The sequence below is a fragment of the Hyla sarda genome, chromosome 1 (genome assembly GCF_029499605.1).
Source record: "Hyla sarda isolate aHylSar1 chromosome 1, aHylSar1.hap1, whole genome shotgun sequence".
Taxonomy (NCBI): Eukaryota; Metazoa; Chordata; class Amphibia; order Anura; family Hylidae; genus Hyla; species Hyla sarda.
This window is the reverse complement of record NC_079189.1, coordinates 207,308,503-207,334,177: the sequence shown is the minus strand read 5'-3', so window position 1 is coordinate 207,334,177 and position 25,675 is coordinate 207,308,503. Positions and strand designations below refer to the sequence as shown.

General features: G+C 41.1%; 1 protein-coding gene across 1 annotated transcript in view; it reads left to right on the top strand.

The window, feature by feature from the left end:
- The first annotated feature begins 9,489 nt into the window (after nucleotides 1-9,489).
- Nucleotides 9,490-25,675, top strand: part of MMRN1 (multimerin 1) — a 96,288-nt gene continuing 80,102 nt past the window's right edge. The window contains exon 1 of the mRNA XM_056551836.1: nucleotides 9,490-10,029. Within this exon, the coding sequence (XP_056407811.1) occupies nucleotides 9,545-10,029 (485 nt within the window). The 5' untranslated portion in view covers nucleotides 9,490-9,544. The remainder of the gene's footprint in view (nucleotides 10,030-25,675) is intronic.

Below are 25,675 nucleotides of genomic sequence, written 5' to 3'. Positions count from 1 at the left end.
ATGCTGGATTCACTAATATATACTTTTTAAAGTTTTTTTTTCCTTGACAGGTCAATCATATGGTGGAGCAAACAAACTTGTATGCCCAGCAGTTCATTGCCCAACATCCCAATTCATTTTTGGCCAGTTCCAATGAATGGTACGCCATTGATGCAGCCGAAATGAGGACATTTTGGGGCCTCACGCTGCATATGGGCCTGGTCAAAAAACCAAGTGCTCGTCAGTACTGGAGCGGGGACGTCCTCTATCAGACCCCGCTTTACAGTATGCTGATGACACGGAAGTGGTTCGAGGCGATTCGGAAATGCCTGCATTATGCAGATAATGCGGAATGTCCGCCCCAAGGTGATCCCGCCCATGACCAGCTTTACAAAGTGAGGCCTGTCATCGATCACTTTGGGGCCAAATTTTTGGAGGCCTATCTACCGCTCAGGGACCTCTCTGTAGATGAGTCTCTCATCAGTTTTAAGGGGAGACTCATCTTCCGCCAGTATATTCCCTTGAAGCGGGTGCGGTATGGCGTGAAACTCTACAAACTTTGCGAGAGTACCTCCGGGTACACTTGCAAATTTAGAGTATATGAGGGACGAGATTCCCGTATTGAACCCCCAGAATGTCCCCCTCTCTGGGTGTTAGCGGGGAAATCAATTGGGACCTTATGCACCCATTGCTGGATAAGGGTTTCCATGTATATGTGGATAACTTTTATACCAGCATCCCTCTGTTCAAATCCCTTTCCGCCAGATCCACGTCCGCTTGTGCGACCGTGCGGAGGAACCAGAGAGGCCTCCCTCTAAATTTGGTCCAGACGCCTATCCCCAAGGGTGAGTCCCGTGCCGTGACCCACGATAACCTGTTGTTGGTGAAGTATAAGAATAAGAGGGATGTCCTTATACTCACCACTATTCATTGGAACGGCAGCACCCCTGTTCCTGTGCGAGGTAACGTGGGACCGGTCCTCAAACCCGATTGTATTCTGGACTCCAATCGGTATATGGGGGGAGTTGATCCATGAGGAAACCACAGGCATGGTACAAAAAAGTTGCGGTCTACATGGTACAGGTTGCCATGTACAACGCTTATGTACTATCCCAGTACACTGGCAACACAGGGACATTCCTCCAGTACCAAGAAGAAGTCCTAAGGTTCCTGATCTTTGCTGACCGGGAAAGATCAGGCCGGATTTCCCAAGGGTCTGGAGTTAGAGGCACCAGGATCATCCTAGGTCAACACTTTCCAGGTGTGATCCCCCCCACTGGAAAGAAGGGACGAACCCAGAAAAAATGCAGAGGGTGTTTCAGGAAGGGGATTCCGAAGGACACCACATATCAATGTGACACTTGCCCAGATAATCCGGACCTCTGCATAAACTGCTTCAGGGAGTATCACACTTCCATGGAACCCTAAATTTTCCCTTTTTATGTTAATTTTCCATAATTTTACCAATGTACCAAGTCCAGAGTATATTCCAAATTTTTAACCCCATAAATCTCTAAATTGCCCCAAAAACCTAAAAAAAAACTAAACAAAAACCTGATAAGACCTCTGGGGGTGTTTTTAAAAAAATGGGTCATAGGTCACTGAGTCACTATCATCGGGGACTTTTTTATGTTGCCTCAAATACACAGCGCTCTCTCTCCACCTGAGCAGGTGCGCATTTGAGGCAACAGGTTAGGGACGGCCACACACATCACATTCCCAAAATGATGACTCAGAGCATAGGGTTTGGGGCGGGCATATTTTTTTTCAGTTTTGGCTATGCTCTGGGTCATGATTCTGGGAATATATCCTTTTTTATTATAATTTTCTGGCCCTCTGTACCCCACCTGTATACCCCAGTTACGGCCTGTTGTCCCCCATAGTGTTCCCCTGTTTTAGGGCTCAGTGCTCCCCCATTAACGCTCCTTGAGGGGGGGGTCCCACATCCTGGCTCCATATGAAGCTCAAGGCCCCTGACTGCCCTCCCACTCCAGCAAGACCTGCTGTGCATCCGCCGAACCATTATCATCAAAAAATAAGGTATGTCCTTACTCCAAAGAAATGTATTTACAAATTGTGGGGGGTCTTTTCTGCTATTAACTCTTGTAAAAATGTAAAATTTGGGGGGAAACTCACATTTTAGTGAAAAAAAAAAAAATTTTTTTACATATGCAAAAGTCGTGAAACCCCTGTGGGGTATTAAGGCTTACTTTACCCCTTGTTACATTCCTCAAAGGGTCTAGTTTCCAAAATGGTATGCCATGTGTTTTTTTTTTTTTTTTTGCTGTTCTGGCACCATAGGGGCTTCCTAAATGCGACATTCCCCTCGACCAAAATTTTCTCTCAAAAAGCCAAATATGACTCCTTCTCTTCTGAGCATTGTAGCGCCCCTGCAGTACACTTCAGGTCCACTTATGGGGTACTTCCATACACAGAAGAGATGGGGTTACAAATTTTGGGGGGTCTTTTCTGCTATTAACACTTGCAAAAATGTGAAATTTGGGGGGAACCCACATTTTAGTGACATTTTTTTTTTATTTACATATGCAAATGTCATGAAATCCCTGTGGGGTATTTAGGCTTACTTTATTCCTTGTTACGTTCCTCAAGGGGTCTAGTTTCCAAAATGGTATGCCATGTTTTTTTTTCGCTGTCCTGGCACCATAGGGGCTTCCTACATGCGACATGCCCCCCGACCAAAATTTGCTCTCAAAAAGCCATATATGACTCCTTCTCTTCTGAGCATTGTAGTTCGCCCGTAGTGCACTTCAGGTCAACTTATGGGGTACCTCCATACTCAGAAGGGATGGGGTCACGAATTTTGTGGGGTATTTTCTGCTATTAACCCTTGCAAAAATGTGAAATTTGGGGGGGAAACACACATTTTAGTGAATTGTTTTTTTTTTTTTTTTTTTACATATGCAAAAGTCGTGAAATCCCTGTGGGGTATTAAGGCTCACTTTATTCCTTGTTACGTTCCTCAAGGGGTCTAGTTTCCAAAATGGTATGCCATGTGTTTTTTTTTTTTTTTGCTGTCCTGGCACCATAGGGGCTTCCTAAATGCAACATGCCCCCCGAGCAAAATTTGCTCTCAAAAAGCCAAATATGACTCCTTCTCTTCTGAGCATTGTAGTTCGCCCGTAGTGCACTTCAGGTCAACTTATGGGGTACCTCCATACTCAGAAGAGAAGGGGTTACAAATTTTAGGGGGTATTTTCTGCTATTAACCCTTGCAAAAATTTGAAATTTGGGGGGAAACACACATTTTAGTGAATTTTTTTAAACATTTTTTTTACATATGCAAAAGTCGTGAAACCCCTGTGGGGTATTAAGGCTCACTTTATTCCTTGTTATGTTCCTCAGGGGGTCTAGTTTCCAAAATGGTATGCAATGTGTTTTTTTTTTTTGCTGTCCTGGCACCATAGGGGCTTCTTAAATGCAACATGCCCCCCGAGCAAAATTTGCTCTCAAAAAGCCAAATATGACTCCTTCTCTTCTGAGCATTGTAGTTTGCCCGTAGTGCACTTCAGGTGAACTTATGGGGTACCTCCATACTCAGCAGAGATGGGGTTACAAATGTTGGGGGGTAATTTCTGCTATTAACCCTTGCAAAAATGTGAAATTTGAGGGGAAGCACACAATTTTGTGAATTTTTTTTATTTATTTACATATGCAAAAGGGGTATTAAGGCTCACTTTATTCCCTGTTACGTTCCTCAAGGGGTCTAGTTTCAAAAATGGTATGCCATGTGTTTTTTTTTTTTTTTTTTTTGCTGTTCTGGCACCATAGGGGCTTCCTAAATGCGACATTCCCCCCCAAGCAAAATTTGCTCTCAAAAAGCCAAATATGACTCCTTCTCTTCTGAGCATTGTAGTTTGCCCGTAGTGCACTTCAGGTCAACTTATGGGGTACCTCCATACTCAGAAGAGACGGGGTTACAAATTTTGGGGAGTATTTTCTGCTATTAACCCTTGCAAAAATGTGAAATTTGGGGGGAAACACACATTTTAGTGAAAAAAAAATTTGTTTTTTACATATGCAAAAGTCATGAAACACCTGTGGAGTATTAAAGCTCACTTAATTCCTTGTTACGTTCCTCAAGGGGTCTAGTTTCCAAAATGGTATGCCATGTTTTTTTTTTTTTTTTTGCTGTTCTGGCACCATAGGGGCTTCCTAAATGCAACATGCCCCCCAAAAACCATTTCAGAAAAATGTACTCTCCAAAATCCCTTTGTCGCTCCTTTGCTTCTGAGCCCTATACTGCGCCCGCCGAACAATTTACATAGACAATTGAGGTATGTCCTTACTCGAGAGAAATTGAGCTACAAATATAAGTATACATTTTCTCCTTTTACCCCTTGTAAAAAATTAAAAATTGGGTTTACAAGAACATGCAAGTGTAAAAAATTAAGATTGTGAATTTTCTCCTTTACTTTGCTGCTATTCCTGTGAAACACCTAAAGGGTTAAAATGCTGACTGAATGTCATTTTGAATACTTTGGGAGGGGTGCAGTTTTTATAATGGGATCATTTGTGGGGTATTTCTAATATGAAAACCCTTCAAATCCACTTCAAACCTGAACTGGTCCTTGAAAAATAGTGAGTTTGAAAATTTTGTGAAAAATTGGAAAATTGCTGCTGAACTTTTAAGCCCTCTGGTGTCTTCCAAAAGTAAAAACACGTCAATTTTATGATTCAAACATAAAGTAGACATATTGGAAATTTGAATAAAAAACTTTTTTACGGGGAATATCCATTTTCCTTACAAGCAGAGAGCTTCAAAGTTAGAAAAATGCAACATTTTCAAATTTTTCATCAAATTTTGGGATTTTTCACGAAGAAAGGATGCAAGTTACCACAAAATTTTACCACTATGTTAAAGTAGAATATGTCACGAAAAAAATCAGAATGATAACTAAAAGCATCCCAGAGTTATTAATGTTTAAAGTGACAGTGGTCAGATGTTCAAAAAATGGCAGGGTCCTAAGGTGTAAAACGGCTGGGTCCTTAAGGGGTTAAAAACGCAGGAGCCGCTGTGACGTCCCGTGCGTGCGCCCATAGAAACAGAGCAGAGCGTAGCAGCTAGGAGGAGGATGCGCACATGGTAAGTTACCAGCTGCACGTCATCTTCGGTGCCCCGACCACCGTTACTCCGGTCCCGGAGTCTATAGGAGGGGGCGTGTAGACCACCGCACGATACTCTGATAGTGCCCCTCCCAAAACTACACTCTGGAACCACCCCTGATTTATATAGAGGTAACTATGTCCTTATTATGAGTCTCTGTGCCTCTCTTGATACATCCCATTACTTTGTTAGCCTTGGCAGCTGCTGCCACCTGTACCCCAAGTCTTTTTTGGTAGAAGTTTGACCTAATGTCTTATTATTTAGCACATAATTGTACATTTTGTTTTTACGACCCAAGCAGGAGTCAGCGTCGGGAGCTTGTGATGTCAAGGCCCCCATCCTCTCATGACGTCACACACCGCTCCCTCAATGCAAATCTATGGGAGGGGCGTGACAGCCATCACGCCCCTCCCATAGACTTACATTGAGGGGGCGGGGTGTGACATCATGAGGGGTCAGGGCTATGATTTCACAAGCTCCCAGCTCCAGTGTTCAGAACAGTTTGTTCCAAACGCTGAGCAGCGGAGTACCCCTTTAAAGAGAAACTGTGCCCTAACTCTAAAAAAGGAGATTGCATTAAAGCCTTGGCTTTAGTATACAAACCCGGACAAGTGCCTCTGCACTGACTTTCTTATGATGACATTTGGATTATGGATGCTGTACCTGTATCACTGAGTTAGTGCAACGTCGGGGCCTTTGAATCTTGGGTACAAATAAATACTTACTTCCTGGGGAAGTCCGGGCAGTACTAGCTGGTAGTAATTCTTCTGATATAGTATATACAGTAGATGTACAAGTCGCAGAAGTTCTTAACTATGTCACAGTATAACATCAGTTATAGCTTAGTTCATTATCATATACATGGTAGTACTCTGAAAGAAAACATCACATCAAATGATATAAATAATGGGCATATATCTAATCTCTAGATATTTAAAATTAAAGTGACTTGTATAATCACTCTGCCCACTTCTAACTAACCACACAACTCTGGAAGGTTTATTTTAGGTATAGTACAAAATACCTAATCTATAGTACTCTAAATTTGGAGGAATACTTTTTCCTTATGGGAATATCCCTTATATCCATTATATCCATTAGATGTCACGTCACGTCACGGCTTTGCCCCCATGTGACGTCACGCTCTGCCCCCTCAATGCAAGCCTATGGGAGGGGGCGTGACAGCTGTCATGCCCCTCCAATAGACTTGCATTGAGGGGGCGGAGTGTGACGTCACTATGCTCCGTCCTCGTGGTCGAGATGGACTCAGCCTTAGGACTGCATGGTAGATCCCGGGGGTCCCCAGCGGCTGGACCCCGGCGATCTGACATCTTATCCCCTTCCTTTGGATAGGGGATAAGATGTCTAGGGGCGGAGTACCCCTTTAATGGTCCAAAGGTAGTCAGCTAGTTTTTACATTCAGGCTACTTTCAGCTGGTACAATTAGCTATATTCAGACAAATAAAGTGAAGGACCCGTTGCTGTTCGCCTCAGTATATCAACATCACTTTTTGACAGGATGCTAACATATAGCTGAGATGGACATTAATAACACTGTGTAAACCCAGCATAATTTTCAGCTGTAAACAGCCTGGTTAATAGATCTCTTTTTGTTTGGGTAAAATAATAGTTCTATTAGTTAAGGCTGGTGATGCAGACAAAAGCCACTGGGCACTGCCCCAATGACTCATGGTTCAGAAATCATGATAATGACAGGTCCCCTTTAATATGGATCACCACCAGAATGGCTATTCCTATCACATGGAAAACTAGAAATTTATCTTATGATTCTGTTTCAGAGTAAATAAGATGATATTATACAAGGTCTCAGGAATGAGGACTAATGTTAATGTCATTCTGTCGTTATCTCTTTTATGCTACCTGGGTAATTTGTGCAGTCATTTTTGTAAAATTCTTGATAAAATGTCTAAAGAATGTAGTAATTCCTAGAAATCATTTGGCAGGTATCCTATTGCTTAAATTGTACCACAGTCTACTCAGTACCCTTAGGGAGAAATTACATAACCCATGAACTGGATTTCTGTCTGAGGAAATTCAGAATTTAATGAATTTTTCTTATTTAATATATAATTCTATGTGCTCTTACTGCTCTAAGACAATTCCCACATGATTCTGATGTTCTTCTGCATACTTAGAGAACATGAATATATCATCCAAATACTGTGATACCAAGTCTTTGAAAATGTAATTAATAAAATGCTGGAAGTTGTAAGATCACTGCCAGCCCCAAAACACATGGCATAACATAATGTTAATGCGGCTTACTATCCTCACCAAGTCTAAAATGAACCAAATTATGTGCATCTCAAAGTTTTCAGATAGCTAACATCTTTTCTTGACAAACATGAACTATGGGTAATGGTTATTGATGTGTGGATTTTTTTTTTATTTTTTTTTACATTTAATACAAGGTTATGCATTTTGTTAAATTTGCTCCCTCTGTGTCCTATAAAAGAGAAAAAAATATTTAGTACAACACAAAATTATTTACATTTAAAAAGATTGATTCTTCTGTGGATATTTAAGCATCTGAAATCTACTTATTTTATCTTATGTGTGTGGGAACTACTATTATACCTTATATTGGGGGACATACCAATCTTTCCTCATGTGTGGGAAACCTACCTATCTTACATTATGTGAGGGACCTACCACCTATGTGAGCTCATGTGCAGAAGACTTACCTATTTTACCTTATGTGAGGGACCTACCGTATTTTTTGCACTTTTTCTTCCCCAAAACTGGGGGAGAAAAGTTGGTGCGTCTTATACAGCGAATACACACACCTATCGTGGCGGTACCTGCGGCCATCAACAGCCTGGACCTGCGGCTAATACAGGACATCACTGATCGCGGTGATGCCCTGTATTAACCCTTCAGACGCGGCGATCAAAGCTGACCGCCGTGTCTGAAGGGAAAGTGACACTAACTCGGCTGCTCAGTTGGGCTGCACGAGACTGCCACGGTGAAATTGCGGCATCCCGAACAGCTTAAAAGACACCGGGAGGGACCTTACCTGCCTCCTCGGTGTCTGCTCCGTGCCGGGATCCCCTGCATGGCCAGCGCTCTCCTTCAACATCATCACATCGTCGCGCACGCCGTCCGTCATCCAATAGGAGCGGCGTGCTTAGCGACGTAATGACGGCGACATGATGACGGCGACGGAGAGCGTGGATCCCGGGGAAGAAGACGTCCGGAGCGTCAGGGACACCACGGGGACACGGCGACAGCGATGGAGCGACATCCAGGGCAGCGGTGACGGGCCCGGAGCGATGGGGAAACGTGAGTATTACCTCCTATACCAGTGGTCTTCAACCTGTGGACTTCCAGATGTTGCAAAACTACAACTCCCAGCATGCCCGGACAGCCAACGGCTGTCCGGGCATGCTGGGAATTGTAGTTTTGCAACATCTAGAGGTCCGCAGGTTGAAGATCACTGTTGGGTTCAGAATCTTTTTTTTTCTAGATTTTGCACCTTTAAAATTGGCTGCTTCTTATATGCCGGTGCATCCTATAGGGCGGAAAATACGGTACTTATGTTAGCTTACGTGTACAGGACTTACCTATCTTACCTTATGTTGGAGAAACCTACTTATCTTCCTTTATGTTGGGGGTGGGGGGCAGAGAGACCTAACTACAGTTACTTAATTTGGGAGGACCTACATGAGTTAACTTATGAGGGGGGGAAAATGTGCAAATGGGCCATATTAAATGGGGGCTACCTATTTAATGGGTGGGGGATTAATGCAAATGGGTACTTTTAAAATAGGACTACTAATGAGTGGAAATATTGGAGAAAAGTAGCACTAATAGGGGAGGTGGGATTGACCTACCTATATAGTATTGGGGGAAAATATTAGTTCAAAGTGGGGACTATTAAGAGGGTTGGACCTACCTCTAAATAAACCTACTCTAAATAAATTAGAAATGACTGGGGGGGGGGGGGGGCACTCATGAAAATCTTGAACTAGGCCAAGCAATTTGTTAAACGCCACTAAGTATATAAAGAAATAGATCAGCAGAGATATTTGAATCTTTTTAAATAAAACAAAACAAAAAAAAATGGTATGCAATGGTGAAAGTTAAAGTTCAGAAGTTTCCTAGTAGTTTACATGTTCTTTGACAAATTGTCAAATATGATCCAATAATGTTCCATTTTCTCTTCTTTCATTGTAATATTTCCCATCCTAAACTTTTCTCTAATGCTCTCATACAGATGGGTGAGAAGGACAGAGGGTTTTACAGTAACAGGAAGCCATGTTTCCTCAGCTAGTGACTGACATGTTACAACCTGTTTCCTTGTATGCAAAATATGAATTCTCATGCAAACCTAAACTTTAGTCAGAACAAAAACAGAAGTCATATGTACAGAGACATAACAGAGCTGAACTAACCTAGGATATACAATTCATCTTAAAGATGATGTCAGTTTTACTACTGACGCTTTGTCTCATTCTGCACATTGGTGGTGGAAATACAAGAGGGGATTCATTTGGTGTGACCGTGCACCCATGGACAGAACCTGTGGACGCCAACGTTAAGAAGCTTCTCTCTGAACTTGATAGCAAAATTCTCAGGGATCCCACCCAAAAGAGTAACACTGAGGAAACTACACTGTTTGAAGATGAATTCTCTACCACACAGCATTCAACCACAACTGCCCCTGTGCTACCCAACTTAAAAAGAAGAGAGTACAAAATATTTGAAAAGATAATAAGGATGCCAGTAAAAACTCCAACAACTGCAAAAGCGGAACGTGAGAAATCCAGTGACGGACAAATGGGGACTTCAGAAAAGGCAACCAAACAAGTGGAGGAGGTCCAAAAAAGAGCCGATAGTACTTCTGGACTGAATTACATCAATAGAAACGGCCAGAGACCAAGCTTTGAAACAACACGGGGGAAGTAAGACACTTTTTCTCTATGTTTAGACAACTTTTTAAAACTTACATGTCTTAAATTTCAAGAAAAATAACACAACTCTCTTCCACAGAGGGCTATCCAGATGTTGCAAAACTACAACTCTCAGCATGGCCAGACAGCCGTTGGCTGTCTGGGCATGCTGGGAGTTTTAGTTTTGCAATAGCGGAAGGTCTTTAGACCACTGCTTTAGACCAAATATCAGGATTGTTTTTATTTTTTTATTCATAGATCTTTTATCGAGTTTTATCAAGAAAAACTATTTAACAATATGGATGTGGAAAGAAAAAAATATATAAAAATAATATAATAATATATCTTATATCTAAGTAGTCAAATAAGATACTATTAATGCAATCTTACAATGAATGCCAAATTAGCAGCGCAAAAAATAATAAAAAAGAAAGGAAGAAACTAACAGAACAAACATTACCATACAAGACAAAAACACAAATACAAACATAATAGGAAAAGAGGATTAAGCAATAATAAATGGGCACATATTCTTTGAGTTTAGTAATTGTACATAGTAATGACACTATTATGGGGAATAAAAGTAACATCAAATGTATTCAATTAAATGGTCACACATTTAGTGTGTTTGCTCCTAGCATCTGTAATGGAATATCTCAGTTTGCTGTCTAATTCTAAGAAGTCATTGTAAATAAAAGAGTAAATTGTTTATTTAACAAAACTTGTATTTTGCTGTCATTAGACTCTAGTTGTTTTGTAAGACTAGTTTCCTTCTGTGAGCATCATTCTGTCTTGTACTTGTTGAATTGCAACTTGTAGAATTATAGAAATGCTCACTCAGTAGTTTTAAAGACAGATTACATTATTGTACACCATAGGAATGAATATACTTCAACTGGAAAAAAAAATTACACACACACACACACATATATATATATATATATATATATATATATATATATATATATATATAATGCATCATTCCTAGTGTAAATTCAGTGAAAGCAAGTGTTTTATTCAACTAGATTTTATACTGTTGGATTTTAGATGACAAAACATATATTGGGGCCGACACAGGAGAAGCGCTGTTGTAGGGTGTAGGAATTTACGAGATGACCAAAATGGTGTAAATTAGGCCAAGTGTAGAAAAATTGGGCACATCCCATTATAAGTATGCTGCAACTCTCTAGGTATTTAATACACTTCCATGTTATTCCTCATGGTGTATTGTACTACATGGAAACGGGCAAATTGCGAATAGCTATTTGTTTGAAAAAGTAAGGCCACACACATGCCAGATAGTAACCTTATGGCAAGAGTTGAATGCAAGCAAGATAAGTATCTACTGGACTGAGGTGCCATATTAAAGCGTAACTATTACTTGTTACATTTAAAATCCACGTGATAACACACTAAAGTGAATCTCAAGTGAAAAACTAGTCAATATTGGGATATATACAGTACACTTATCCGCTTGCCATATAGCAGTACACATGCTAACAAGGGTCGCAATTCAGACTAATGCTCCCATAGTCTCAAGGTAAGTAAATCCTCAACTCAACACATTTCTATGCAGGCGGCTGGTTAGTCAGTTGACACCTGCACTTCATCCCCCTGGAGTGTGCATATAGGGGAGTGTGCATATAGATAACAAAAAATACACTGCAATAATCAAAAATATTAGAGAGTGATAATGGTATCTATAATCAGTATGTATAGCCTAATACTGTGGTAAATGTTAATAACCATAGCAAACCACAGATGATGCAACCACAAAACCCAACCCATAGGTTAGTTGCCAGGTCATATGGCATCACCACCATCCCTGCTTTGACAGGGTCATAGAAGCGAACTTAGGCAGGCAGTTACAGTCTAATACAGGGAAGCCAAAGAAAGAGGATGCTGTAAATAGTGGTTTTGAGAATGAGGCACAGCAAGGCGATGACTCTGCAGTGGCAGGGTTCCCGGTCTGTAGCCTGCTGCTTTTTCTAGACACTTACCAAAACCATCCAGGTTCATAAAAAGTAACTAAAAGGAATAAAAAAAAGTTAATAAATGTGTTGCCAATCATGTACTATATACTTAATATTTAGCATATTTTGCTTAACAAACCCCACCCATTATTTTGTATATAAATATGCTATAAAACATTTGACACATGATTAGCTAAATCACCACATGCAACATAACTCTGAATAGAAAGACACTAAATAGAAAGTTAAAGCGTATCTGTAATATCACAGAAAAACACTTAATGCTTAAATATGTTACTCACTGCAGATAATTTACATGTCTTTTATAGTGTTGCTCGCGAATATTCGCAATTCGAATATTATTCGCGAATATCGCATATTCGCGAATTCGCGAATTTCGCGAATATAGCGCTATATATTCGTAATTATGAATATTCTTTTTTTTTTTTTTTTTTTTCTTCACAGTACACATCACAGTGATCACCCCTCTCTGCTTCCAGCTTGTGTGGTGTAAAGAAGGCTCTAATACTACTGTGTGAGACTGGCGTGAAAAAATTTGCATATGCGAAAAGTATCATATGCTAATTTTCGCATATGCGAATTTTCGCGTATGTTAATTTTGCATATGCTAATTTTCGCGTATGTTAATTTTGTATATGCTAATTTTCACATATGCTAATTTTCGCATATGCGAAAATAAAACGAGAATAGAACGAACATGCGAATATTCGCGAATATATGACGAATATTCATCCATATATTCGCGAATATTCGCGAATTCGAATATGGCCTATGCCGCTCAACACTAGTCTTTTATATGTATATGTCTAGTTTCAATATTTGGCTCACAAATCCCTCTGTTCTGCTGCTCACTCATTCTGACATCCACTGCTCAGGAAGGGGTGTATCCTAGGCGGGCACTGAGCCTGCCCACCCTCACCATGCATTTACTTTCTCCCTAAGTGCGTTGTGCTGGGCCCCTTCATCCAATCACTGCAGGCTGCTCTGTAACCTACTCCTCTATGTTTTCAGACAGGAGTCTTATAGACAGGACAGGAGTGATAGTGCTAGTCCCATGCTCAGTTACAGGACTTTGTTACATCCCATGCATCAGCTGGGCCAAACATGATGCTGTAGCAGAACAGAAATATGCTCTGGATGGTATGGGGACCCCTAGTGCTATTTTTTGTTTGTAAGCCATGATTTCTATAAAAAAATAAAAAAAAAGGACATGAAAATGTTTTATAAAGTAGATTATAAAGGTTAATGCTTTGCCAAGAAGTACAGTATATACAAAGTATTTAGGAACAATATCCTGCTCAGCACCTTTCTCATATTCACATGACTTTATGAAGTTGGTCTCCTAGTCTGATGATTGCAGGAACCTCAGTCTGTGTTGTCCAAAAGCAACATTGTAATAAAATTCCTTGCCCATTTTGCTACTGTTACAAACTGAAATTTCTATAGATTTAAATAGACTTTTACAATTTCTACAATACAACATGCATTGTATTTGTGACACAAACAATAATGAGAACAAACCATCACTACTCTTACAGCGCTATTTGTTCCTTTCCAGTACAGCTGCATACATGTGTTTCATTACTGTATCTGTTTCATATAATCACAAGTCTATAAAACATGGCCTTTTTTTTGGCAAATAATTATTTTGAGATACAAACCTAAAGGGAAGGGTTAAAAACGCAGCACTTCTATACTATTATATGTTCTCATTTATGGTCACTACACAAGCACTCAATATGTGTAACAAATGACTTAGGCACAATTGCAGTGTGTGCCCAGGAATACATTGGCCGGCATTTATCATTGTCTTTAGACTGTTTTTTGCGTCTACAAGAGGCGCAAAAAGGAGCAAGCAGGGTTTATTTGCGCCTTCTTTGCGTCTTTTTGTTTACACATTTCTGCTGATTTTGAGTTGCAATCCACTGATTTTGAGTTGCGATCCACTGATTTTGGCAATACACATGATACAGAAGGGATTTATGAACTGCGCCTTTTGTAAAAAGGCGCAAAAAAGGTGCAAAGCCACTGAAAAGTGTCTAAAACTACACCATCCCAGACCTGGCATAGCTTTTTGGTGTATGTGAAGAGAGAAATTTGAGAAAATGTTTACCTGCACAAAATGTATCAAATGCTCGGTGAACTTTTAATAAATTTGGTGCTCCTACATATTACTAGCACACAAAAAAGGTGTAGGAAAATGCTTCACTTACACCTACAATCATAAATGTGGGCCATTGTGTATTGTGCTGCTGTAAAAACACTTTTTGAAGTGGTGATAATCTTTGGCTTTGCTCTTTGTAATCTGCAGAATAAGTGATATGCCAATTCTATACAAAGGATAGGGGATAAGATGTTAGATTGTGGGCATCCTGCCACTGGTGATCCCTGTGATCTCCAGCTAGACACCCCAGTCATCTATGCACAGAGCGAACTCCGCTCCATGCGAGATGACTGGCGACTTCAGCCACCACGCCCCCTCCATTCACATCTATGGTAGGAGGCGTGACGTCTGCGTACTAGCCATCACGACCCCTCCCATAGACATAAATGGAGGGGATGTGGCGTGACATCATGAACGTGGAAGCTCCAAGCTTCCATGTTCCGTATGCTGCCGCTGCCGGCCCGGCAATCACGTGGGTCCCCAGTGGCAGGACCTCGCAATCAGACATCTTATTCCCTATGCTTTGCATAGGGAATAAGATGTTTTGCAGCAGAGTACCCCTTTAAGAATATTATATAATTTCTCAGCAATACATCTTGCAGCAAATCCATGACAAATATGCTGCTATTATGTAGAAAAAGCTGTATGTGTTGTGTTTTTGTGCTGCAAATTCACTGCAGATGTTACCTATGTTTGTCAACGTAGTGAAATCCATGGTGGAAATCCATAGCATTTCTTTAACAAAATGAGTATGCTGTAGATTTGATCATCTTTTGCATGTTTGTGTGCTTTAAGGTGAAGAATGTTATTCTCCAAAAATCATCTACATGTATTGTAATGCATTTGGGAGCATATTATCTTTTTCTGCTATGGACCCACTTCTTGTCTGTGTGCAGCTTCAATAGTTAAAGTGCACCTGTCACTTTAATAACCTTTTAATATGTTCTACAGACATTTTGAAAGTTTGGATCAATCAGGGTCCCATTCAGACCCTGACCAATCGCAAGAACGAGAGCGTAGAGTAGCATGGGGCTGAGCACTTTTCTCCACACTCCATGGTCCATGGTACTGTGGTGGCTCCATAAACTTACAGTATGAGATCATTGCTGTCATGTGGTACAGAGCCTGGGGAGAACATGCTTATTTCTCCTGGCTGTAAGAACAATAAGAACCCAATCAATCAAAACTTTGTCTAGGACAGGACATATAATTTTTTTTTTTTTTTTTTTTATGACAGGTACCATAGGAAGACTGTACTTCCACCAGTTGTTGCCTGGATGGTTTACTGGTTGTAGCTTTGTAGCTATTGGAGGATAGTGTTGAGCGGCATAGGCCATATTCGAATTTGTGATATTTCGCGAACATATGGACGAATATTCATCATATATTCGCTAAATTCGCATATTTGTAATATTCGCATTTTATTTTCACATATACGAAAATTTGCGTATGCGAAAATTAGCACATCCGAAAATTAGCATAAGCGAAAATTCACATATGCGAAAATTAGCATATGCAAATTTCCGTATATGCGAACATTTGAACACGCCAGTCTCACACAGTAGTATTAGAGCCTTCATTACACCACACAAGCTGGAAGCAGAGAGGGATGATAACTGTGATGTGTACTGTGAAAAAAAAAAAGAATATTCTTAATTACGAATATATAGTGCTATATTCGTAAATTTGCGAACATGCGATATTCGCTAATAAAATTTGCATGAGCAACACTATTGGAGGACTCAGTTGGAAAAATGCCTTTTAGTCTGATGACAACAGAGCTTTTTCACCCATACACAATTCACTGTATTGCATACAATATTGGAGTACATAGATTGACATCTCAAATACAGTAAGTGCAATGAATCCTATTGTCAATACATTAAAGACTGAATATAGGGCACACCACATGAAATAATCCTTTGCTGAGAAATAATAGTAATAAAAGACTTTACATCTGTCTTGTTCAGTAAGCGATATCCTGATTAAACACAACGTGTGGTTCAGATCAATTCCTTATTTAACAGCCACTTAAAGTAGCTTTCAGACAGAAGACAAGCTCAGGAATAATGAATGGGTATGTCTATAACGTGCAGGTGGAAAAGCAACAAATACTGGAGACTTATGTGGTTGTTCTGGTTAATTTCTTCTTTATAGGAGTAATAATCTATGTGGAATATAGGTGCACTACTGTGGTAGATGTAACAATGACATGGCTTTCATGTTAGAAATACCCCATAAATTACCACATTATAAAAACTGCACCACTCAAAGTATTCAAAATGACATTCAAAGATTGTTAACCCTTTAGGTGTTTCACAGGAATAGCAGCAAAGTGAAGGAAATCTTCATTTTTTTACACTTGCGTGTTCTTGCAGAGCCATTTTTTAAATCTTTACAAGGGGTAACAGGAGAGAAATCATCCCAAAATTTGTAACCCCATTTCTCTCGAGTAAGAAAATACCTCATATGTTGATGTTAAGTGCTCCGTGGGTGCACTAGAGGGCTCAGAAAGGAAGGAGCGACAATGGGATTTTGGAGAGTGAATTTTGCTGAAATGGTTTTTGGGGGGCATGTCACATTTAAGAAACCCCTATGGTGCCAGAAGAGAAAAAAACAAACAAACACATGGTATACTATTTTGGAAACTACACCCCTCAAGGAACGTAAAAAGTGGTACAGTGAGCCGAAATACCTCACAGGTGTTTGATGACTTTTCGTTAAAGTTGGATGTGTAAATGAAAAATAAAAAATGTCACTGAAATGCAGTTTTTCCCCCAAATTTTAATAGGAGAAAATGCCCCTCAAAATTTGAGTTTGGAAATACCTCATGTGTGGACGTCAAGTGCTCTGCTGCCGCACTACAATGCTCAGAACAGGAGGAGCACCATTGGGCTTTTGGAGAGATAATTTGTTTGGAATGGAAGTCGGGGGCCATGAGCATTTACACAGCCCACCGTGGTGCCAGAACAGTGGACCCCCCCCCACATGTGACCCCATTTTGGAAACTACACTCCTCACAAAATGTAATAAGGGGTGCAGTGAGCATTTACACCCCAAAGGCGTTTTACAGATCTTTGGAACAGTGGGCTGTGCAAATGAAAAATAAAATTTAAAATTTTCACGGACCACTGTTCCAAAAATCTGTCAGACACCTGTGGGACGTAAATGCCGCACATCATCCCTGCACGTCATCTCTGTCCGCCGATTGTTGCCCGCTGCTGCCGCCGATGGTGAGTGAACTCCTGTGCCGGTCACCGTCGGTTCCCAGTTCTGCCCGGACTACTGTGGGTGGGCAGAACGGGGGAACCAAACTTTAACCCCCCCCGCCCCCGATCTGCCATTGGTCAGTTGCTTCTGACCGACCAATAGCAGGGATAGGAGGGGTGGCACCCCTGCCACCTCACTACTATCCCTTCATCCCGTCTTGGACAGACCCGATCCCCCTTATTCTCTGTGTCACCAGAGACCCGTTTGACCGGGAATCGACACAGATCGCCGGTCTGAATTGACCGGCGATTTGCGGCGATCGCCGACATGGAGGGGGGGGGGGTCTCAGGACCCCCCTCAGGAATGTGTCGGGATGCCTGCTGAATGATTTCAGCAGACATCCCAGTCTGGTCCCCGTCCGGCTAGCGGCAGGGACCGAAATTCCCACGGACGCACGGACGTACCCATACGCCCTCAGTCCTTAAGGACTCTAAAACGGGGGTGGTATGGATACGCCCTCAATCCTTAAGGGGTTAAAGGACACAGTCTATTTTGGCCTTGAGGAATGGGCCAATTTTTGTTTTTGCTTTTTTTCCCTCTTTGTCTTTTAGACCATTAGACCATTTTTGCTTGACCATCGGTACTTTGTAATTATACTTTTCATTTTACCCTATAATGTATGCCAAATAAAAATATATTATTTGTGAGAGAAAATTGAAAAAAAAAATCTACAATTTTGAAACTTTTAGGGTGTAAGTTTTTCCACAGACGGACACATTATCTTTTTTTCTGTGGGTCAATATGATTAGAACAAAGTCCGATTTTTATATCAAAATGTTTAAAATTATACTATTCTGACCAATACAACTAGAGAAGAGCAAATTTTAGAAAAATTTGATTCGGATGATTTGCAGAACTTTCTGAAAAAATTGGTTAGTTCTCAATGTATTTGCGGCGAATCGCTATTAAAAAGGCTATTTCTGGGCTACAGAGAGCCTCAATAGGGGGTGTAGAACACTTTGCCTTGTCATAACACGCATAGGGAGTGTGCTGTGTTAGTGAAATAATACTGTTATTCAGTATGACATGCAGATTACAGGCATTGTTATTAGAACCACTCCTGCAGAGTGTCTGGATTTGGCGTCACAATTGAAGAGATTAAAGATATTTTTTTATGTAATTTTTATTTTATTTGAACACTATTTGAATTTTTTTAAATCCCATTTTGAGGACCAATTATGGTGAGCATCGAGCTTGGCGGTCCGCCACAAGGCAAACTACCACCAATTCCAGCCCCTGACTCTCAGCACACCCCCATGCTCTGAGTGTCCACTTGAAAAGGGAAGGGCTGCAGTACCAGCAACTTGGACAGGAGCACATTCAGCGTCTGTGCCATTCGGCTGCAGTGAAACAGCTTAAATCTTAAAATCGAGCCGGTGGTCCTCCGTGAGGCGAGCTACCACCTGCTCCAGCCCCTGCCTCTCAGCACCCCCCTGACTGTGAAAGTGCAAATGTTTCATTTAATCAGTCATGGTTCATTATTATCGCTCCAACATGTTTCATTGGATTGTTGTGGTAATTCCACAGGTAATATATAACGACGACCATAGGGCCTCACAATTGAATATCTTGAAGAGATTTTTTTAAATTTAAATTGAAGATTTTGATTAGATTCACAAGTTTAATGCAGATTTAAAATAGATTAAGATAAAAAGTTTCAACTAATGAGCAGCATGAGGAGACCACATGGCCACGGTGTGTCTGGGTGCTCTGTCTTGTCTTCCTCATCACCCTGTAGCTCCACAGCCTGCTCCTGCTCCTCCTCTCCTGTCAGATGACTATAAAAACCACCCATTTCACAAAACCTTGTCTGTCCTCCACTGTCCCCCTCCTCCTCCAGTTCAGCCCCCACAGGGCTCATGTGGCAGTAAGATGTAGGCGCCACATCTCCAGTGCCCTGACCAGCCATTGTTTCCAACACGTGTTGTAGGAAATGAAGCAGTGGAATGATGTTGTTCATTCCGTATTCCTGGCGACTGACTAATAATGTGGCTTCCTCAAAAGGGCTTGAGCAAACGTCAGGTGTCACGTATGAGCTGCCGCAGGTTGACATTGCAGTTACACAGAGGAGTCTCCCTATCCTCTTGATCATCAAGAAATTGGTGATGGCTTTTTTCTGTTTGTATAGTCGGTCCAACATGGAGGGTGGAATTCCAACGTGTAGGAAACGTTGCAAATCAGACTATGTTGGGGGATGCCGTTCTGATGCTGCAGCTCAAGAAGGGTGTGCTTTGCGGTGTACGAGTGGCTGCAATGCATGCAAAGTTTCCTTCCCATTGTTAGGATGTCTTGCAGATGGGGGGAACACTTCAGGATCTGCTTCACAACCAGATTGAACACGTATGCCATGCAGGGCGCATGACTCAGGCTTCTTTGACGCAGCGCAGACAAGATGTTCTTCCTGTTGTCGGTCACCATGGTCCCCATTTCCTGTTTTAGTGGAGTAAGCCATGTTTCAATTTCTTGATGAATGACTTTTAGCAGTTCCTCCCCTGTGTGACTCTTTTTGCCAAGGAAAACCATGTGATGAACAGCGTGTATGCTGTAGGGGCACTAAGACTTGTCCGTGCAGTGGAGGCTGAAGACACGGAGGAGGATGAGGAGGCAGAGTTGCACACTGTCACAGGACCAGAGGTCTGAAAGCGTGGAGGCGGAAGCGGCGTGACCTGACCAAGTTACTGTTGTGGCTGGGCAGGAACCACATTCATCCAGTGGGCCGTATAGGACATGTATTGTCCCTGACCATAGTTACAGCTCCACACATCGGTGCTGCCGTGCATTTTGGCACACTTTGGTAGAGTGGGGTGGTGGGTGTTAATACCAGTCCCAGGTGATGAAGGTCAGTGAAAGAAGGAGAACTTGGCATCAGATGTGTGGCATCAGGCAGGTGGCAGGATCAGAATAGTAGCTGAGGCCGGTAGGCAGAAGAAAACAGTCTCTATTGTCAAAGTGTTGGTGTGCACAAGTAAGTATTAAGGATACGCATTACTTAAAAATGCTTAGGATAAAATATATGAACCCAATTTTTTTTTTAAATCTAACAAAAGGAAAGGTGTGCAAAAAACACCATGTGCCACCTACACCACCAAGTATTGATGTGATGCAAAGACCTCTAAAAGGTGAAGGGAACAACGCATGGCCATTGTAAAAGGTGGGGGTAAAAACTTCCCCTTTAAGGCCCTACTCTCACACTATTTATTCCCTTATTAGTAAGTGTTAGTAAGTCCCACACAGGAACCTCTCCCTATTTCCACCTACAAACACTGCCATTTCTCAGGGTTTTTAGTTGGAAATAGGGAGAGATTCCTGTGTTGGGCCGCCCTTTTTTGCCAAGAAGGGAATTAACCCCTTAAGGACTCAGGGTTTTTCCATTTTTGCACTTTCGTTTTTTCCTCCTTACCTTTTAAAAATCATAACCCTTTTAATTTTCCACCTAAAAATCCATATTATGGCTTATTTTTGCGTCGCTAATTCTACTTTGCAGTGACATTAGTCATCTTACCCAAAAATGCACGGCAAAACGGAAAAAAAATCATTGTGCGACAAAATCGAAAAAAAAATGCCATTTTGTAACTTTTGGGGGCTTCCGTTTCTACGCAGTGCATATTTCGGTAAAAATTACACCTTATCATTATTCTGTAGGTCCATACGGTTAAATGATACCCTACTTATATAGGTTTGATTTTGTCGCACTTCTGGAAAAAATCATAACTACATGCAGGAAAATTTATACGTTTAAAAATGTCATCTTCTGACCCCTATAACTTTTTTATTTTTCCATGGACAGGGCGGTATGAGGACTCATTTTTTGTGCCTTGATCTGAAGTTTTTATCGGTATGATTTTTGTTTTGATCGGACTTTTTGATCACTTTTTATTCATTTTTTTAATGGTATAAAAAGTGACCAAAATACGCTTTTTTGGACTTTGGAATTTTTTTGCGCGTACGCCATTGACTGTGCGGCTTAATTAATAATATATTTTTATAGTTCGGACATTTACGCACGTGGCGATACCACATATGTTTATTATTTTATTTTTTTTTACACTGTTTTATTTTTTTTATGGGAAAAGGGGGGTGATTCCAACTTTTATTAGGAAAGGGGTTAAATGACCTTTATTAACACTTTTTTTAAACATTTTTTTTGCAGTGTTATAGGTACCATAGGGACCTATAACATAGGGACCTATAACACTGCATAGGGACCTATAACACTGCACACACTGATTTCCTATGCTGATCACTGGCGTGTATTAACACGCCTGTGATCAGCATTATCGGCGCTTGACTGCTCCTGCCTGGATCTCAGGCACGGAGCAGTCATTCGTCGATCGGACACCGAGGAGGCAGGTAAGGGCCCTCCCGGTGTCCGGTCAGCTGTTCGGGATGCCGCAATTTCACAGCGGCGGTCCCGAACAGCCCGACTGAGCAGCCGGGTCACTTTCAGTTTCACTTTAGAAGCGGCGGTCAGCTTTGACCGCCGCTTCTAAAGAGTTAATATCGCACATCGCCGCGATCGGCAATGTGTGGTAATAGCCGCGGGTCCCGGCCGTTGATGAGCGCCGGGACCGACGCGATATGATGCAGGTCGCGGGAGCCGGTGCAGGACGTAAATATACGTCCTGCGTCGTTAAGGGGCTAATAGTGCGAGAGTAGGGCCTTACAGAGGAAATTTTTACCCCACCTGTTACAATGAACCCTTCCCTTCACCTTTTAGAGGTCTTTGCATCACATCCATACTTGGTTGTGTAGGTGGCACATGGTGTTTTTTGCACACCTTTCCTTTTGTTAGATTAAAAAAAAAAATCCATATATTTTATCCTAAGACAAATTAAGTTTTAGCTAATACATATCCTCAATACTTACTTGTTGTCTAATGCAGAGGGATTTCTGTAACTGGGGACCAGTATCTTAATTATGTTTTGCTGTATCCATGGCAGCACAATGAGAGAGCCTGGAGGTGGTAGCATCAGCATGAGGAGACCATATAGCAGCACAATGAGAGAGCCTGGAGGTGGCAGCATCAGCATGAGGAGACCATATGGCGGCACAAAGATATAGCCTGGAGGTGGCAGCAGCAGCATGAGAGCCATTCCAACTGAGGATTGAGTCTGAGGAACCCACCCACTAATGACTGGGGGTGTCGGATGTCACTTGGGATGAAGTGGATGATCGCGTGAACCAATCAATCATGGCTGCTGGGTTGCTGGTCGAGACATGACTGCTAGCTGACACCGAGAGCTCAGACCTCTCGTTGCGACTCCTGCTGCCACACTCCCCTACTCTGCTGCGACCTCTGCCTGCCCTTGATGAATTTAGGCCTCTGCCACTCCTCTGTGCACATTCTGGCACTTCTCTGGCTGACATACTTATACACCAGCTGAGTGCGTATATGCTACACTTATGTGAGGAGGACAATGCGCTCCACTATGCTTAAAACTGTATTAGACTACAGAAACAAGCGTGCAGCTTTGGCTGGCCTTTCACAGTTACTAGGCCCAAATTAGTTTAACAGGAAGCTATATAAAGGACACCATGTAGGTATATGTACAGTTTGAACTCATGAGAGGAGGACTATGCACTCCACTACAAACTGTATAAGGCTACAAAAACAAGTGTGTACCTTTGGCTGACCTTTCACAGTAACTAGGCCCAAATTAGTTTTTCCAGAAAAAAACATACACCACATTGGTGTACGTACAGTTTACACTTATGAGAGGTGGACAATATGCTCTGCTTAAAACTGTATTAGGCTACAGAAACAAGTGTGTAGCTTTGGCTGACCTTACAGTAACTAGGCCCAAATTAGCTTTACAGGAAAAAAAAACGTTCACCACCTATGTACGCACAGGTTACACTTATGAGAGGACAATAAGCTCCACTACGCAACCTGTATTAGGCACTGTAATCAGGTGACTATGGATTTTTGTACTCAACCTAACTGGACCCTGTTAGCTTTAGAGTTGTTGTACACCCAACTGCAGCAGTACAGAATCGCCGTGTAGTAGATCCCAGTACAGTATTATTAGGCACTAATAGAAGGTGACAATGGCTTTTAGTGCTCAGCCTAACTGGCCCCTATAAGCTTTAAGGTTGCTGTGCACCCCACTTCAGCAGTACAGAATCGCTGTGTAGTACAGCCCAGTATAGTATTATTAGGCACTAATAGTAAGTGACAATGGCTTTTAGTGCTCAGCCTAACTGGCCCCTATAAGCTTTAGAGTAGCTTTACACCACTTTAGCAGTACAGAATCGCTGTGTAGTAGAGCCCAGTACATTATTATTAGGCACTAATAGCAGATGACAATGGCTTTTAGTGTGCAGCCAAACCGGCCCCATTAAGCTTTAGAGTTGCTGTACACCACTGAAGCAGTACAGAATCTATCTCTATCTCTACATCATCTAACTGTCTCTATATCATTTGACTAAGAGGTCAATCAAAACATATATAATTAGCAATTTTTACCCTAAATCAAGGACACTACATTACATATATGATTAGAATTAGGAATCATAAAGTGTAGATGATATGAAGAAGTATTCATTTAGGAGTATGAGAAAGATATTACATTCATCTTAGAGCAGGTGGTAATAATAGTGTCTTTGTCTCTAGGAGTTTCTATCATTGGGGATTACTTTTCATCTCACCTCAAGTGTTTGATGATCTGCCAAAGTTATTGTGAATGTCAAAAGAGGAAACCTATTAGATTTCATAAAGAACAACATAGCAGAAAGGCACAGTCACATGTATACAATTTGTTGATTAATGAAAGATAGTGGAGATTAACAGAGACAAAGAAAAATGAGCTTTATACTATTCCATGTACTGCACAATATATAGCTATTTTTCTGTTCTTCAACTCACCAATATCATACATGGAGCACTCAGGTTCTTATTTGTAAAGCTGATTAATTGACTTAATGGGGTTGTCCCATCAGGTAAAATATGTATAAACCGATGCAGTGTATAAAATTATTAATTATACTTGGATACAGCTGGCTAGTATTTTAGGTGGTACAGTATTATTTTAGGGGCACAGTGCCCAAGTACCATTTGGAGGGGCACAGTGCCAAAGTACCATTTATAGGGGCACAGTGCCAAAGTACCATTTACAGAAGCCCAGTGGCCCAGTAATAATAGGGGGGGGGGGGGAGGATGACAGCTGGAGGCACACTATAGGGTCGGGTCATCGGCGGATCCGCAGTGTAAAATATGCATGCTGCACAGTGTGTATTATAATAACTTTCTGGGGGAATGGTACATCTTTTTATAAACTTTAGGGTGCACAGTGTACCTTATAATAAATTTGGGGAGCACAGTTTGTGTTATTATACATCTTAGAGGAAACAGTGTACGCTATAATGAGTTTCAGGAGGGCATTGTTTGTGTACATTATAATGAATTTCTGGGGGGGGGGCAGGGTGTGTAATATTGAATATCAGTGGAAATTGTGTGCAGTATAATGAATTACATTTGGCACAGGGTGTCCTATAATTAATTTCTGCGGGAACAGTGGCCTTAATTTATCAATCTGTCTGAGACAGAAACTGGAGTGGAAAAAAAAGTTAATATAGATCATTTCCCCCCTTCCCTAATAAAAGTTTCCCATAAAAAAACAAAAAACAAAAAAAAACAGTGTAAATAAAAATAAACATATGTGGTATCGACGTGTGCAGAAATGTCCAAATTTTAAAAATATATTATTAATTAAACCGCATGGTCAATGGCATACACGCAAAAAATTCAAAAGTCCAAAATAGGGTTTTATTGGTCACTTTTTATAGCATGAAACAATGAATAAAAAGCGATCAAAAAGTCCGATAAATATAAACAAATTGTACCACTAAAAACTTCAGATCACGGCGCATACCGCCCTATACGCGGAAAAATAAAAAAGTTACAGGGGTCAGAAGATGACAATTTTAAACATATACATTTTCCTGCATGTAGTTATGATTTTTTCAAGAAGTACAAAGAAAATCAAACCTATATAAGTAGGGTATCATTTTAATTGTATGGACCTACAGAATAAAGATAAGGGCCCTGATTTACTAAGAGTGGAGTGTTTATTCTGGAGTGATTTCAATATCACTCTTCTTATTTTTTCAGGCTTATTTACTAATCTGTCGCACATGTCGGTTATTTTTCTTTCGCACAGTTTTTGTGTCGCATTAGTCAATTGTGCCGCACAAACTCCGAGCTAAAGAAATTAGTTATGTGAGTCAAATT